The sequence below is a fragment of the Salarias fasciatus genome, chromosome 3, assembly GCF_902148845.1.
Source record: "Salarias fasciatus chromosome 3, fSalaFa1.1, whole genome shotgun sequence".
Classification (NCBI taxonomy): Eukaryota; Metazoa; Chordata; class Actinopteri; order Blenniiformes; family Blenniidae; genus Salarias; species Salarias fasciatus.
This window is the reverse complement of record NC_043747.1, coordinates 26,452,635-26,470,010: the sequence shown is the minus strand read 5'-3', so window position 1 is coordinate 26,470,010 and position 17,376 is coordinate 26,452,635. Positions and strand designations below refer to the sequence as shown.

Here is a 17,376-nt window from a genome sequence, read left to right as displayed (position 1 = left end):
AGTGTTTTCTTGGCCATGTTGTTACTGAAAAAAGTAAAAGTGCAAAAACATGGGTTAGGCATTTATTTTTGATGGTTAGGGTAAGGGGCTAGGAAATGCATTATGTCAATGAGTGTCCTCACAACGATATAGGTACAAACATGTGTGTGTGTGTGTGTGTGTGTGTGTGTGTGTGTGTGTGTGTGTGTGTGTGTGTGTGTGTGTGTGCGCGCTGAGGCACTCAGCAGAGTCAACCAGCCATGTTGTTATATCAAACTGGATCTTTGTGTCTTTGCTGTGTGTTGTGTTGCTCAGAGTAAATGTTGCTTGGTGTCCACAGAAAGAAGAAGAGCAGTGATGTCTGTGAGAAGCAGCCAGAAAGATCCAGAAGCGTCGCTGCACCAAGTAAGAGTGGACATGTGTCTCTGAGGGTCTGGTTTGTCTTCACTGGACTTGTTGTGTTGTAGAGTCATGAAAGCTTGTTGTTTGTGTGCAGTCTGATTGTTGTTGTTGTCTTTGAGCAGGTGTTGGTCTGCAGCAGCTTCTAGAAGAACATAAGAAGAGTCTGAGGAGGAGATGTGAATGTGTGACTGAAGGAAGTGATGAAGCAGGAGGAGGAAGCCTCCTCAACAGGATCTACACTGAGCTCCACATCACAGAGGGACTCAGTGAGGAGCTTCAGAGGGAACCTGAGCTGAAGCAGCTGGAGACAGCTTCCAGGAAGGAGAGCCTCCATCACACTGCCATCAGGGTTCAGGACATCTTCAAAGCCTCGGCCCAGCAGCTCAGACACATCCGAGTGGTTCTGACCAGCGGCGTGGCCGGCAGTGGAAAAACCTTCTCGGTGCTCAAGTTCACTCTGGACTGGGCCGAGGGCCTGGAGAACCAGGATGTCAGTGTGCTGGTGGTGCTCTCCTTCAGGGAGCTGAACCTGCTGGGAGAGCGGCCGTACAGTCTCCTCTCGCTGCTGGGTGTTTTCCATCCCACGCTTCAGAAGCTGACGGCAGAGGAGCTGGCTGTCTGCAAGCTGCTGTTCATCTTGGACGGCCTGGATGAAAGCAGACTTTCTCTGGACTTCAGCAGCAGCCAGCAGCTCCTTGACGTCTCCCAGCAGTCTTCAGTCAGCCTGCTGCTCACTAACCTCATCCGGGGGGATCTGCTGCCCTCGGCTCGGGTCTGGATCACTTCCCGACCGGCGGCGGCCCATCAGATCCCTCCAACATGTGTGGACAGACTGACAGAAGTGCGAGGCTTCACTGACGCCCAGAAGGAGGAGTACTTCAGGAGGAGGCTGAGTGATGAGGAGCTGAGCAGCAGAATCATCTCCCACATCCAGACCTCCAGGAGCCTCCACATCATGTGTGGAATCCCAGTCTTCTGCTGGATCACTGCTACAGTTCTGGAGCACATGTTGAGCAGCGAGCAGAGAGGAGAGCTGCCCCAGACCCTGACTGACATGTACTCCCACTTTGTGCTGGTTCAGACACACAGGAAGAAGCTCAAGTACCATGAAGGACCTGAGACGGGTCCACAGGAGCTGACGGAGGCTGACAGGGAGCTTCTTCTGAAGCTGGGCAGGATGGCCTTGGAACATCTGGAGAAAGGAAACATGGTGTTCTACCAAGAAGACCTGGAGCAGTGTGGTCTGGATGTGACTGAGGCCTCGCTGTTCTCTGGAATCTGGACTCAGATCTTCAAAAGAGAGTCTGTTCAGGAGTTTCTGGCTGCAGTCTTCATGTTCCACTGTTTCACCAGCGGGAAGACAGACGAGCTGACGACCTTCATCGGAGAGGAGGATGAGGATGAAGATGAAGATGAGGATGAGGATGAGTATGAGGATTTTGCTCTTGCATTTAGGATCTTTCAGATTGAAGAGAATGATGATGATGATGATGATACTTTCCAATCTCTGGACAAATTCTTGAAGAAGGTCCTTCAGAAATCCCTCAGAAGTCAGAACGGCCACCTGGACCTGTTTGTCCGCTTCCTTCATGGCCTCTGTCTGAAATCCAACCAGAGACTCTTAGAAGGTCTGCTGGGTCGGACAGAGATCAGTCCAGAAACTATCCAGAGAGTCATCCAGAACCTGAAGGAGATCAACAATTATAAAATGTCTCCTGAGAGAAGCATCAACATCTTCCACTGTCTGACGGAGATGAAGGACCTCTCAGTCCATCAGGAGATCCAAGAGTTCCTGAAGTCAGAGAACAGATCAGAGAAGAGACTCTCTGAGATCCACTGCTCAGCTCTGGCCTACATGCTGCAGATGTCAGACCAGGTCCTGGAGGAGTTGGACCTGAACGAGTACAACACGTCAGAGGAGGGACGACGCAGACTGATCCCAGCTGTGAGGAACTGCAGGAAGTTTCGGTGAGTCCACATGTCCTGATCAGTATCTCAGTGATGTTTGTAGGAAGTCCTTCCTGTAGTTACTCTGTGGAGATGTTCCTCAGTGATCCATCAAGAAGAAACTCCAGCTGCAGTAAATGATTTTGATCGTTGATCGTCAGATTATGGAGCACAAACCATGAAAACGCATTTATTCGGTCATTGAAAGCTTAATTTTTCATTCTCTCGTTTCAATTGATTACTTAATTAAAGAGAATTTGGCACTCAGGGAGCGCAGACCTCAGCCACAGCTGAAACAACAATAAAAAAATTCTTGGATCCAGACAGTGATCCGGATCATCACCAAAATTTAATGGATTCTGGATAATGGATAATGGTTAGTCCAAGACCCACCTTTCCACAAAGTTTCATTGCAATCCGTCTATTACTTTTTCTGTAATGTTGCGAACAAACAAACCAACAAAACAACAGACTGACGTGATTAAATAACCTCCTTAGTGGAGGTAATAAAAATGAAAATCAGAATATTTTGAAAAATGTTTTCAATCAAATTGCTGTCGGAAAATGCCAATGTTCTAATTGGTAGCTTTCAATAGGCTTTGGACAAAAGTGTCTGCTCAATGAAATTGTAGAAATAAATTCTATGTTCTCAAGCTTTCATATCAAGCTGTCAGTCTTCTTATTCCTGTTAGATTCATTGTGGTCTGTAATTCTTCAAATAAATTTGAAATGTTCAAGAACATTTTGAGGTAGTATGAGTAATAATTAATTTGCTCCATGGATTTACAGTGTTCTCCCTCACCAACATCATCATCAAGTAGTTCGTACATGTTCAGTCCACTAGAGGGCGTCCAAACAGAACAACCAATCCACTTTATGAACTCAGCAGCAGCTGAAGACACCTTCTCTCCTTCTGTTAAGTGTGAAGCTATGCGAGATGTTCAGTCACTCAGACCTCTGACAGATGTTCACAGACTGTTTTTCAAGGAGCAGAACATCCAGCCCCGCTCCACACCTTCACTTCAACATTTGGAACTCAGGACATGATCAAAACACCTGGAACTCCATGTTCTCTCCTTCATGTGAACATGAAGCCAAAGTCACACACTGAAGCTCTGATGTAAAAAATGAGGAATCCATCAAAGTGTCCTCTCTCAAAGCAACTTCCTGTCTTCTCTGTGTCTTTACAGACTTCATTACTGTAGGCTGTCTGACTTTCACTATGAAGTGATCTCCTCAGCTCTGAAGTCTGACCCCTCCCATCTGAAGCATCTGGACCTGCGTAACAACAAACTGAAGGATTCATCAGTGAAGATTCTGTGTTCTGGACTGGAGAGTCCAAACTGTCAACTGGAGACTCTGAGGTCAGTTCACTGTCTGAAGGTAGAATCTGTTGGAGTCCAAGAATCAAGAGTTGTCCAGTCAGACAAAACTTTGCTTTGTTTCCTCGTGTTTGTTGTTAAACTCAGCTCATGTGTCTTCATGAAAAAGAGCAGAAGTCCTCGGTGTGTAGCTGCTGTGTGAGCTGGAGATCTGAGATGTGTGAAAAGAGCTCTTCTCCTCCTGTTGGCTTCAGCTGTTTGGACTTTACATTTCTAAACTCTTCCAGTCTGAACCTTCTTCAGCTCTCAATGACTTCAACATCAAACTTTGTCCTCTAATCTCACTTCTTTCTCTCTTTATTCAGGTTGGGTTTCTGGAGGATGTCAGAGATCAGCTTTTCTGTGGGATCAGCTCTGAAGTCCAACCCCTCCCTCCAGAAACATCTGGAACATCTGGACCTGAGTTGGAACCCTCTGCAGGATTCAGGAGTTGAGCAGCTGTGTGGTTTTCTGCAGAGTCCACTCTGTCGTCTGCAGACTCTGAGGTCAGACTCCATGTTTGAGTGTGTTTCAGTAAAGTCGTGTTGACACTAAAGGTCAGACATCAGGCTGATCTGAGAGTGATCCACACTGAGGATCTCCAGGAGGAACGGAGCTTCTTCTCTGGTCTTTAGTCCTGTGACTGTGGCAGAGCCGTGTGCAGCTCCACATTTCAAAGCTTGCTAGAAGCAGAAAGGAGCTGCAGTGGATCATTGACTGTGAACCTCTGACACGCTCCATGTTGACCTTCAGCTTTCAAAGCAGGCTGATCTCTCCTGGATCAAGCTGTCACTGATCTCAGGGAGAAGAAGAACCTTAGTTCTTCTTTCAGCTCCTCGGAGCTCCAACCATCTTAAGAAGATCAAATGAACAACAAGGATCAGTCTGATCAGTCTCATCTAAAGAGGATTAACTCCTCATTTCAACTGGGATTTACAACTGAAGTTAGAAACAAATCAGTCATCAAATGTGGAAGGATGTAGAGTTCTGAGTAGAAGAGATGGCAGGGGGCTGGTCGGGTGGGGTTGAAGGGATTGCCCCCTACCAGTTTCACTTGAGGAGAGATTTATACTCTTCAGGGGGAATAATATGCTTGAGCCTGACCGGAGCAACTCTGTGTTGCCAGACTGGGCGGGTTTCTGCCAAATCAAGCTTCTTTTTTGAATACGTTGGACGGGTTGGTGAAAGGGGTATGTGTTTATGATGTGTTTTTTATGATACAAATACGGTTTTTACGGTTTTGAAGTGCATTTTCAACAGCAATGGCGGTTTTGGCTGCTTTCTCTTTAGTTAAATGGGTTTCATATTGTTTGGCGGAGAGAGTGACAGATCTGGCAACCTCCTCCAGACTGTAGAGGCACCGTAGGCAGTGTGAGTGACAGTGCTGCGGTAATTCCGTGTCGGAACCGGACCGGACCAGACATGCACTGCATCCGGTGGGAGCCCAGCGTCACTGAGCAGAAGCAGAAATCATTGGTGAATCATGTGACAGCAGTTTGATTCTCAGCTCTTTCAGAGTGATTACACACAATTTAACAAGTAACACTGCCTGATAACGCCCGGTCTCCAGACCATAGATCGTTAATATAATGGATAGAGCTTTCGTGACGTCACCCATCCCAAATGTCGTTCTGCAGACTTTCGCCAGTCGAGCAGGACGTCTCCGTATTGAGACATTTGAAACCGCATGTAAATGTGATTGGTCCAGCCCGTCAGGTGACCGCATCACATGGACAGAGGAGGTGCTGTCATAGGGCGATTTATGCAAAACTTTAACTCGTAATATAAAATCAACAGATGATTTATCTGAAAGTCAGAGTCTAGTGAAGCCAGCACGGTTGTAGAAACTAGTGATAGAGACCAAAACATGTTCTGAAACCGGGTGCTTTATATGTTTATTTTCACTCTGAAAATCGGCATTTTTGAATGGGTTCCAATAAGACCTGGTCTCTTTTTGAAACCAGCATCATCGCCCCCTGCTGTAATTTTCCTGGAATTACAGCTTTTTTGCACTTCCGCATTATCTTCATGTTTTATGAGCGGAGGTTGGCGCTTGCTTCAGACTGAGACTGGTCTTCAGTACAACACTACCTATCTCTGTTAAATATGAATCATTACTGATCACTAAATGCTCCATAATGTGATTCCCACACGAGATCTGAGATGTGTGTGAAAAGAGCTCTACTCCTCCTGTTGGCTTCAGCTGTTTGGCCTTTACATTTCTAAACTCTTCCAGTCTGAACCTTCTTCAGCTCTCAATGACTTCAACATCAAACTCTGTCCTCTAATCTCACTTCTTTCTCTCTTTATTCAGGTTGGAGGACTGCAGGATGTCAGAGATCAGCTGTTCTTCTGTGGGATCAGCTCTGAAGTCCAACCCCTCCCTCCAGAAACATCTGGAACATCTGGACCTGACTTCCAACCCTCTGCGGGATTCAACAGTTGAGCAGCTGTGTGGTTTTCTGCAGAGTCCACTCTGTCGTCTGCAAACTCTGAGGTCAGACTCCATGTTTGAGTGTGTTTCAGTCAAAGTAGTGTTGACACTGAAGTGTAGACATCAAGCTGATGTGAGAGTGATCCACACTGAGGATCTCCAGGAGAAACAGAGCTTCTTCTCTGGTCTTTAGTCCTGTGACTGTGGCAGAGCCGTGTGCAGCTCCACATTTCAAAGCTTGCCAGAAGAAGAAAGGAGCTGCAGTGGATCATTGACTGTACTAGCAGTCAATGATCCGGTTTTTGTCATTTCAGTTGTGAAGGCTTCCAAGTGTTCCATACCATTAAGTGTACCCAATGAATTAATTGTGTTTATTTCAGTTGTTTTAATGGTAGTATTTTCCTAATAACCCTCTCAATATTGATTTTATCGCTCCTCCAACAGGCAGTTACTCTTACCAGTTCAAATCATTCACATAGAAACATACAGTAACAGACCAGTTTTAATAAATGATGTCAGTCTTTATATCAGCATGGACATTCTAAAAATAGCTTGAAAGTATCAGCAAAACTCCCCTGAGTCCTCTCATTCCTCGCAGCTCATTGCATTACTGAGGTTGTAAAGTATCAAACTAGTCCAATTTATTGTTTAATATTCAAAGGCATCAATGTATCATGTCGGTTTTTGTGCCATTTAAGTATATTTTATTATGTTTGTTTGATTTACAATTTCCTGTCTGTCTATTTCCTCATGTATTATTTAAGCCTTTTTTAAAATGGCTAAAACTGGACTAAAGCCCATTTGGTTTTTGTCGACTAAAACTAGACGAAAACTATCAAGTGAAGAAGTAACTGAAATGTGACTAAAACTAATAAGCATTTTGTCCAAAAGACTGAGAATAAAACTAAATCAAAATAGGCTGCCAAATGCAACACTGGATTGAATCAGGGAGAATAATAACCATAGTTCTCCTTCTTGTCTTCTTGTGTACATAATGCTGCTTTATCCTTTTTTATTATAATTCCTTGATGTGTTTTGGTGAAATCTGCACAAGCACCATGTATATTTTTCAGTTTCTCTGAGCAATTCCGACAGTGTCCTTCACCCCCCCCCCCCATGCTCTCGGGCTCGGACCCGAATTCATAGTTCAGTGTATCTCATGATGTCAACAAATTGGTCCTGAGTTCCACTGAAAAGCCGCGGAGGCCACGAGGTCATGTGATGTATTCAATCCTGTTCTTTCATAATTAATACCTATCTTTAGTGCTGTAGTCCAGACCACATAAACCGAGTCTGCAGTGTATCCAGACCGAGTTAAAACCGAGACCATATCAAATGTAACTAAACCATTTTATTCAACACTGATTCAATGTAGTTTTTAGACAAGTGTCCTGACAACCTGTCTGGTTCTGTCCAAGACGCACAGCGTTTAAATCTCCTTTCCACCATCTCAGAAACTGAGATGTTGTTCCGCCTCGTGATGTTGGAGGATGAACGAATGATTCAAAACTCACTCGTTCATTGGTGGCTAACAGCTAAGCTAACAGCATGCGGCTTTTACAAAGTGTGGCCCTTAAAGCAGCAGGGAGCTCACACAGCACAACAGGTTATTTACTGACGCAGAGGTTTTCAAACAGGTGATGGAGGCAGCTTGGACGGAGATGGTGTAATGGGGTAATCTGTCATTCCACTTGCCGTCATTGTTTTAGTGTATTTTTTTTATTTTATGGGTCGCGTGTTGGCCCTTGAACACCTCCTCCTCCTACTGCTGTAATTATGTATCAGTGCACTGGTTCAAGTCAGTTTGGGGTTGGAGACGTTCAAGAATGTGTTTTGTGGGGCGGCTACAAGCAAACCGTGACTGACTGGCATTCTCATTCATTTTGCAGGTCATTGGAATTAATAAACGCCCAGCATGGGCGAGACCGAACCACCATCTACTTTCTTTTATTAAAAAACACACTGCAGATTCAGAGAGAGGACTGAAGCTGCCAGTACCGACTGCTGGCATGGTTACACTGGATGCAAGTTAATGTTATTGGCTGTAAAAAAAAGAATTGAAATAAAAAATAATTTCTCAGTGTTTGTTAGCTGTTGGTGAAGATTTGTGTTCATGCACTATGTTCACTCACACCCTGAGCCCCCCAGTCCTTAAAACCTAGTGACGCCCCTGTCTGTCAACATGAAGACTCACTACTCACTGATCACTGAGCAGAAGCAGAAATCATTGAACGTGAATCATGTGACAGCAGTTTGATTCTTGGCTCTTTCAGAGTGATCACACACAATTTAATAAGTAACACTGCCTCATAACGCCCGGTCTCCAGACTGAGACTGGTCTTCAGTACAACACTACCTCTCTCTGTTAAATATGAATCATTATTGATCACTAAACGCTCTATAAATGTGATTCCCAACACGAGATCTGAGATGTGTGTGAAAAGAGCGCTTCTCCTCCTGGTGGCTTCAGCTGTTTGGACTTTACATTTCTAAACTCTTCCAGTCTGAACCTTCTTCAGCTCTCAATGACTTCAACATCAAACTTTGTCCTCAAATTTCACTTCTTTCTCGCTTTATTCAGGTTGGAGGACTGCAGTTTGTCAGAGATCAGCTGTTCTTCTGTGGCCTCAGCTCTGAAGTCCAACCCCTCCCTCCAGAAACATCTGGAACATCTGGACCTGAGTCGGAACGATCTGCAGGATTCAGCAGCTGAGCAGCTGTGTGGTTTTCTGGAGAGTCCACTCTGTCGTCTGCAGACTCTGAGGTCAGACTCCATGTTTGAGTGTTTCAGTGAAAGTTGTGTTGACACTAAAGGTCAGACATCAGGCTGATCCGAGAGTGATCCACACTGAGGATCTCCAGGAGACACAGAGCTTCTTCTCTGGTCTTTAGTCCTGTGACTGTGGCAGAGCCGTGTGCAGCTCCACATTTCAAAGCTTGCCAGAAGAAAGGTGCTTCAGCTTTCAAAGCAGGCTGATCTCTCCTGGAGAGAACCTTGGCTGTTAACATGTCCTCCACTGGGTTCTGCTTCTGTTTGGTCTTCACATCAATTCAGCTCTCCAAAAGATCAAAGATCAAATCAGGGAGAAGAAGAACCGCAGTTCTTCTTTCAGTTCCTCGGGGCTCCAACCTTCTTAAGAAGAACAAGTGAACAACAAGGATCAGTCTGATCAGTCTCATCTAAAGAGGATTAACTCCTCATTTCAACTGTGATTTACAACTAAAGTTAGAAACAAATGACTCAACAAATGTGGAGTGATTTAGAGTTCTGTGTAGAAGAGGTTGCAGTTCTTGAATTAAATTTTTCAAAATGGGGCAGGTGGAGTCTCCCCCATGACCTGCCACCTTAACGTAATGGGGGAGTTTGAGTGCCCACGTGATCCCAGGAGCTATGTTGTCTGGGGCTTATGCCCCTGGCAGGGTCTCCCATGGCCAACAGGTCCTGGATGATGGGCCATACTAAGGGCAGTTAAACAGTCCTAATGAAGGAGTTAAAATTTAGGTCCGTGACGTCGCCCGGTACGGCGCAGCTGGGGCCCCACCCTGGAGCCAGGCTTGGGGTTGGGGCTCGCAAGCGAGTTCCTGGTGGCCGGGCCTTTGCCCGCGGGGCCTGGCTGGGCTCAGCCCAAAGGGCGACGTGGGCCAAACTCTCTGGCGGACCCAACACCCACCGAGGGAACCTTTAGGGGCTGGGTAAAATGTGGATTGGGTGGCAGCCGACGGCAGAGTGCCTGGCGACCTGATCCTCAGACACAGAGACTAGCTCTAGGGACATGGAATGTCACCTCATTGGGGGGGAGGAGCCTGAGCTTGTGAGGGAGGTTGAGAGGTATCGACTAGATATAGTTGGGCTCACCTCCACACACAGCCCGGGCTCTGGAACCAAATCTCTCAAGACGGCCTGGACTCTCCACTTTTCTGGCATTGTCCTGGTGAGAGGCGGCGGGCTGGTGTGGGTTTGCTCATACATCCACAGCTCAGCCAAAATGTGTTGGAGTTCTCTCCAGTTAACGAGAGGGTCGCATCTCTGCGCCTTTGGGTATGGGATAGGTGCCTCACTGTTGTCTCGGCTTATGGGCCGAACAGCAGTGCACAGTACCCGGCCGTCTTGGAGTCCTTGGGAGGGGTGCTGGACAGTGCTCCATCTGGGGACTCCATTGTTCTACTGGGGGACTTCAACACTCACATGGGCAGCGACAGTGAGACCTGGAGGGGCGTGATCGGGATGCATGGCCTCCCTGATCTGAACCCGAGTGGTGTTTGTTATTGGACTTCTGTGCTAGCCATAGTTTGTCCATAACAAACACCATGTTCGAGCACAGGGGTGTCCATAGGTGCACTTGCCACCAGGACACCCTTGGTCGGAGGTCGATGATTGACTTTGTTGTCTTGTCAACTGATCTCTGACCTCGTGTTTTGGACACTCGGGTGAAGAGAGGAGCAGAGATGTCGACCGATCGCCACCTGGTGGTGAGTTGGATTTGCTGGGGGAGGAGGAAATTGGACAGACTTGGCAGATCCAAATGAGTTGTGAGGGTCTGCTGGGAACGTCTGGTGGAACCCTCTGTCAGTATGGTTTCCAACTCCCACCTGTGGGAGAGCTTCTCTCGTGTCCCAAGGGAGTGTGGGGACATTAAGTCCGAGTGGACCATGTTCTCCACCTCTATTCTCAAAGTAGCTGCTCGGAGCTGTGGTCATAAGGTGTCTGGTGTCGTGGCGGCAGCCCCGGAACCTGGTGGTGGACACCGGAAGTAAGGGATGTCGTCAAGTTGAAGAAGGACTCCAATCAAGTCTTGTTGGCTCGTGGGACTCCAGAAGAAGCTGACAGGTACCAGCAGGCTAAGCAAACTGCAGCTCGAGCGGTTGTGGAGGCAAAAACTCGGGTCTGGGAGGAGTTCAGGGAGGTAATGGAGGAGGACTCGAAGAAATTCTGGCAAACCGTCCGGCACCTCAGGAGCAGAAAACTAACACTGTTTACAGTGGAGGTGGGGAGCTGCTGACCTCAGCTGGGGATAATATAGGACATTGGAAGGAATACTTCGAGGACCTCCTCAATCCCGTCGCCACGTCTTCCATGGAGGAAGCAGAGGCTGAGGTCTCAGAGGTGGACTCGTCCATCACCCAAGCTGAAGACAGTGAAGTTTAAGTATGTTGGGGTCTTGTTCATGAGTGAGGGAAGAATGGAGCGTGAGATTAACAGGTGGATCAGTGCAGGGTCTGCAGTGATGCGGTCGTTGTATCGGTCTGTTGTGGTGAAGAGGGAACTGAGCCGAAAGGCGAAGCTCTGGATTTACCGTCAATCTACGTTCCCACCCTCAGCTATGGTCATGAGCTTCGGGTCACGACCGAAGGACAAGAGATACAAGTGGCTGAAATGAGCTTCCTCCGTAGGGTGGCTGGGCACTTCCTCAGAGATAGGGTGAGGAGCTCAGTCACCAGGGAGGAGCTCGGAGTAGAGCCGCTACTCCTCCACATTAAGAGGAGCCAGCTGAGGTGGCTCAGGCACCTCTTTAGGATGCCTCCTGGACACCTCTCTGGGGAGGTGTTCCGGGCATGTCCCACCGGGAGGAGACCCCTGGGAAGACCTAGGACACGCTGGAGAGACTATGTGCCTCGACTGGCCTGGGTGGGCCTTGGGATCCTTCCTGAGGAGCTTGAGGAAATGTCTGGGGACAGCAAAGTCTGGGCATCCCTACTGAGATTGCTGCCCCCGCAACCCGGTACTGGATAAGCGGTAGAAGATGGATGGATGGATGGGACAGGTGAGGTGGGGTTGAAGGGATTGCCCCCCTACCAGTTTCACATGAGGAGAGATTTTGGCCCCATCCACACGAAGCCAAAACACTAGTAGTTCCAAAAACGTTTGCCCGTAAGGACGGAGTTGATTCAATATTTATGATCGTCCACATGACTGTTTTCAAAATGGCTGAAATGTTGCAATAACATGCCAGGCTGTTAGGTGGCGCTACATTGACAGCCGCCGAAAATACATGGCAATATCATCGCGCCTCCGCCTCGTAGCCATTCGTGAGCTTTTTCATGGTCGATCCAACATTACATGAATCCTGCTAACCATTTCATGACAAAATATAAAAGGGACATTGATGTGAACTGTTCTTTCTGCTGAAATCACCCTGAAACAACTCAACACCTCTTTTGGACATGTGATGACTCCAAGATCTTTTGGAAGGTTTTCTGTCGCTTTGTAATTAATAATGTCTACAAGGGCTTACTTTGGGGTGGGAAAATGTGTTTTTTTTTTTTTGTTTCTCCAGAAAACAGGAAAAGAAGGACGAATTTTTTATCATCAATTTACTCATCCTAAAATCTAAATTCTTTATTCATAATGCAAATATTGCAGGCAGAAGCCATCATTTACCCACTTCAAAAATGTTGTATTGTCTTATATAAAAATGTTAAAAGACTCTGAAAACAAAAAGGTTGTAAAAACTATCAGAAGCCTATCTGTGAGAAATTTAAACAGTTTGAAAGAAACTGATCGCTGATTGTGTACCCCCTGGCATAATGTTTGTCATGTACGTGCATATTTACAAAAAAAAAAAAAACAACCAAAACATTACATGAAGCACTCCATTCTCCATGTTGATTTGTTGTATCCGGTTAGGGTGACCATATTTTGAATTTCAAAAAAGAGGACAGGCGGGGTGAGGGTGCTGCTTGAGACACAAATTCAGATCGGCTTCTCGGAGGTTGCTGAACATGCAATGTGCTTCAATGATGTGAAATTAACTTCTTTAAGAAAATAAAATGAAATGTACAAACTTGCAACAAAATAATAGCTCTCTTAGACTCTTTACAAATATTAAATAATGTTCTCGATATGAACTCTTCTGTTAGAAAATCCAGCTTAATAATAAGATAATGTAATAAGATAGAGGAATATAAGAGTCTCGCCAAAATACTAACTTAACAAAAAAAAAAGGATATATACTTTTAATCTTTAATTGTTTTCTTCATCCTGCTTTTCTTCTACGTTCTATTTTTCATCTCGGTATGTTGGAAATTTTTTTGGCAGTTCATCTGTGAAGGTGCTCTTCTGTGCTCCGCTGGCTGAACAGCTTCGCCTGCTCCTCTCCATCTGTGTGTGTGTTCTTGTATTTCTATCCTTGTTGGGGCCAAATGTCCCCACAAGGATAGGAAAACCTGAAACGACGTGCCTTGTGGGGACCTTTTTCCGGTCCTAATGAGGAGAAGCAGCGTTTTCTTGACCATGTTGTTGTTACTGAAAAAAGTAAAAGTGCAAAAACATTTCTTTAGGGTTAGGCTTTGTTGTGGTGTGGGTTAGGGTTAGGGTAAGGGTCAGGGTTAGGGGCTAGACATGAATGGGAGTCAATGGACGGTCCCCACAAGGATAGAAATACAAGACTGTGTGTGTGTGTGTGTGTGTGTGTGTGTGTGTGTGTGTGTGTGTGTGTGTGTGTGTGTGTGTGTGTGTGTGTGTGTGTGTGTAGGAATTACAGAGCCATGAATTCAACAGTTTTAGGATCTGTTCAACCTGGGACCTGGTTTCAAAAATATTCGGTTTCATATCCACGGAATGCTGAATTCGTGTGGATGACAGGGTGAATTGATGAAATGTTTTTGAGTTTTGGCCTGGATTCGTCTTCATGTGGATGGGGCCTTATACTCTTCAGGGGGAATAATATGCTGGAGCCTAACTTTCAGTCCTCCATTGTCCATTCATGCCTCAGATCAACAGACGGCTAAAATCTTCTCTTCTTTCTCTCTGGGCTGCATCAGTGGCTCCTCTTCTCTCCATGTTCTCGTCCGGGGGGGTCTAACGTGTTTTAGTTCAGGGGCCACATCCAGCTCAGTTTCATCTTGAGTGGGCCGCAGCAGTAAAATAGAGACAAAAGAATCTTTGAATTCAAGCTTTTAAAGTTTTTTTTTTGTGGTACAGAGTATACATGATACAAATGAGTATTTTCACAAAACAAAACAATTTCTACAGAAAATGTCCACAGTCTCAACAAATAGACACTTTTAAACCTTCCAAAATAGAGTGAAATGTGAAAGAAATTCTCCTGTAGCTGCTGTAATGTGCATGTTTTTCCAAACTCACCCTGACAGTAAGGTCAGATCAGAGCCTCTTGTGGGCCGGTTTTGGCCCACGTGCCTTATGTTTGACATCCCTGTTCTGGTCTTCCCCTGTCGTCTGTCTCCTCTGCTTCACCTCTTTCCAGCTGAGAACAGGTATTAAAGCAGAAACACACTGTGAGCCTGAGAGGTTGTGCAGGGTTTGATCCTGTCTGTGATATTAACTCACTGCCTTCCAGCTGTTTTCAGATCAGCCAGCCTCTCACTGCCAGCCGCTTTAGAGCATTTTCACTGATTTAAAGACCCACAGAATATTGAGTTCTGGGACTCTGGAATCACAGAAACTACCAAGTGAAATAGTAGGACTTGTGGGACTCATGGATTAAAGTTCTCCATCGTTATGATGGATTTCCATCAGCGGAAAAATAAGAAAAAAAGAAAAAAATAAGAGGAAAAAAATATATATAAAAAAGGCTCCACATGTTTCTGTAGTGGTTTTGTTGAGGATCTCCAATCTAATCATCAGGCATTAAACTGATGCTGCTCTCAACCAATAGAGCTGGTCAGAGCCGTGGTATCAGCCAATCAGAAGTAAAGCAGGGAGGCTCAGAAGTCTTGTTTGACTGTGACGCTTGTTGAAGTTTAGTCTGGATGGGCTGATGTTAGTGTGGATATATGTTACAACCTGAGAATGGATTCAGTTCATAGACAGCAGCTTCTTTGCTGACATTAACGTGAAGTTAGTGTTGAGGGTCGGGGTAACGCTATGCTTCGTTTGTGTGTCTCCTCGTGGTTGGACAGTAATTTTTAGTTTTGCCTCGAAGAAGAGCAGTGCGGTATAGCTAGTCAGGACAGTTAGAAGATAATATTCCAGCAGTGTCGTCCCAGATAGACACTTCCCAGATAGATGCATGTGGAATTTTCCCAGATAGATGCTTCCCTGTCTAAAAAATGCATTTCAGAACAAATTCTGGTCTCCATCATGTTGCTTTATACCTTTTTTTAATAATTCCTTCACATGTTTTGGTTTAATCCACACGAGCATTACGTATATTTTTCAGTTTCTCTGAGAAACTCCAACAGCGTCGTTCATCCCCCCATGCTTTCAGGCGCGGACCCTAATTCATAGTTCAGTGTATCTAATAGAATCTATGAATTGGCCCTGAACCTGTATTGAGTCTGAACCTTCTTCAGCTCTCAATGACTTCAACATCAAACTTTGTCCTCTAATCTCACTTCTTTCTCTCTTTATTCAGGTTGAGTCGTTGCTGGATGTCAGAGATCAGCTGTTCTTCTGTGGCCTCAACTCTGAAGTCCAACCCCTCCCTCCTGGAACATCTGGAACATCTGGACCTGAGATGGAACGGTCTGAAGGATTCAGGAGTTGAGCAGCTGTGTGGTTTTCTGGAGAGTCCACTCTGTCGTCTGCAGACTCTGAGGTCAGTTGACTGTCTGTTCCTGTTGTAGAAGGAGAAATGTTTGTCAGCAGCTGTGATCTGAGACTCTGATCCTGCAGTGAGAGAGTGGACTGAGCTCAGCAGCAGCTGACTGGTGTGTGTGGACATGAGGAGGAGTGTGAATGTTGTGCTGACATGTGGATGATGTGTGTGATGAAGATCCACAACAACAGAACAGCTCATTGATCAGGACTCAGTAATGTGGAGCTGCTCATTTCTCCATCAACACATCTGATTGGTTCCTCCTCAGTGATTCTGCTGCTTTCTCTCTTTATTCAGGTTGTTGAGCTGCAGTTTGTCAAAGATCAGCTGTTCTTCTCTGGCCTCAGCTCTGAAGTCCAACCCCTCACATCTGAAGGAGCTCGACCTGGATTGGAACGATCTGCAGGCTCCAGATGTGCAGCAGCTGGTTGATCTCCAGCAGAGTCCAGACTGCAGCCTGCAGACTCTGAGGTCAGTAGATGGTTGGAGTGAGTCCATGCTGCTTTCAGCAGGTTTGGACTAAACACAGTCAGTGTGAGAACAAAGATCCAGTGTTTGACTCTCAGTGAGGCTGTGAGAGGAGAACGCTGAGCAGCTTCAGGATTGGACAGCAGAGGACACACAGTCAGCCAATCAGAGGAGCCACAGGCTTGTTGTGTTGGTGTGACAGTGGTGGTCCTTCATGAGCTCTGAGCTGCTGACTGCTGCTCTGAACAGGACTGAAGTCCTCACTGCTTCACAGAGACTCTGATCATCTCCTCTCTTCTCTCTGCAGCTGGAATAACAACTGAGAGCAGAGCTTCATCCAGCAGTGAGTGACAGAGGAACCAGCAGAAGATGTGTAGTGTGAAGAGCTGTGAGAGTCCAGCATCGAACCAACATAGTCATCAACATAGTCCTAGGCTTTACTTCTTATTGTCTCATGCTAGCTGTTGCCAAAGCTGTCCATCCCTGGGAGAGGGATCCCTCCATACTGTGGTTCTCCCCAAGATTTCTTCTTTTCCCACTGGGCTTTTGGAGATTTTTCTTGCCGGATGTGAGGGTCTAAGGCGGTGGTTGCTTCGTTTTGTCTCGTTACTGTGAATTTGACATATTAACATTATGCTTATTCACTGTTTTTATTTTTACCAACCAATGTAATATCTTGAAGCCCTCTGAGGCAACTGTTGTTGTGATACTGGGCTTTACAAAAATAAATTGATTGAAATTGATTGATTGAATTGAACCAGGGTTCCTCTGGATGTGCCTCTTTTTACCAGGAGAGTTCCATGTTAAAACAGTTGCAGATCTGTTCCAGACAAAGACAGATGGTGTTTGACTCCATGAATCAGTTTATAAAAATGACAGACTTCAGAGCTTTGCTTCAGTAACAGTGAAGCTCCTTTTCTGACCGAATCAAATGATTCCTGGATTCCATCAGTGGATCCTGAACACTGTGTCTACATATCCAGGTCTGGAGTCAAGAAGTCAAGTCTGCTTCAGAGAATCTGCCTGGGACTGGAAAATAGTTTGTGGAATATAAATCAAGTTGATGAACAAAAAAGAAAAAAATGTTGTGCAGCTTCAGTCCTTTGAAGTCAGTCGGTTTTGTGTCGTGTGTAGAGAAACTTTCCTGATGTGTCAGAGGTCAGTGGACTGGTGGAAACATGGAGCTGCAGACGTCCTCTGGGTTCAATATACCTGTTTGTGTGTGTGTGTGTGTGTGTGTGTGTGTGTGTGTGTGTGTGTGTGTGTGTGTGTGTGTGTGAGAGAGACC

General features: G+C 45.8%; 1 protein-coding gene across 1 annotated transcript in view; it reads left to right on the top strand.

Annotated features, from left to right (window-relative positions):
- Positions 1-1,638: 1,638 nt before the first annotated feature.
- Positions 1,639-17,376, top strand: part of LOC115381250 (ribonuclease inhibitor-like) — a 53,079-nt gene continuing 37,341 nt past the window's right edge. Inside the window, exons 1-4 of the mRNA XM_030082537.1 lie at positions 1,639-1,790; positions 1,857-2,349; positions 3,519-3,692; positions 6,004-6,186. Coding sequence (XP_029938397.1) covers positions 1,715-1,790; positions 1,857-2,349; positions 3,519-3,692; positions 6,004-6,186 — 926 coding nt within the window. The 5' untranslated portion in view covers positions 1,639-1,714. The remainder of the gene's footprint in view (positions 1,791-1,856; positions 2,350-3,518; positions 3,693-6,003; positions 6,187-17,376) is intronic.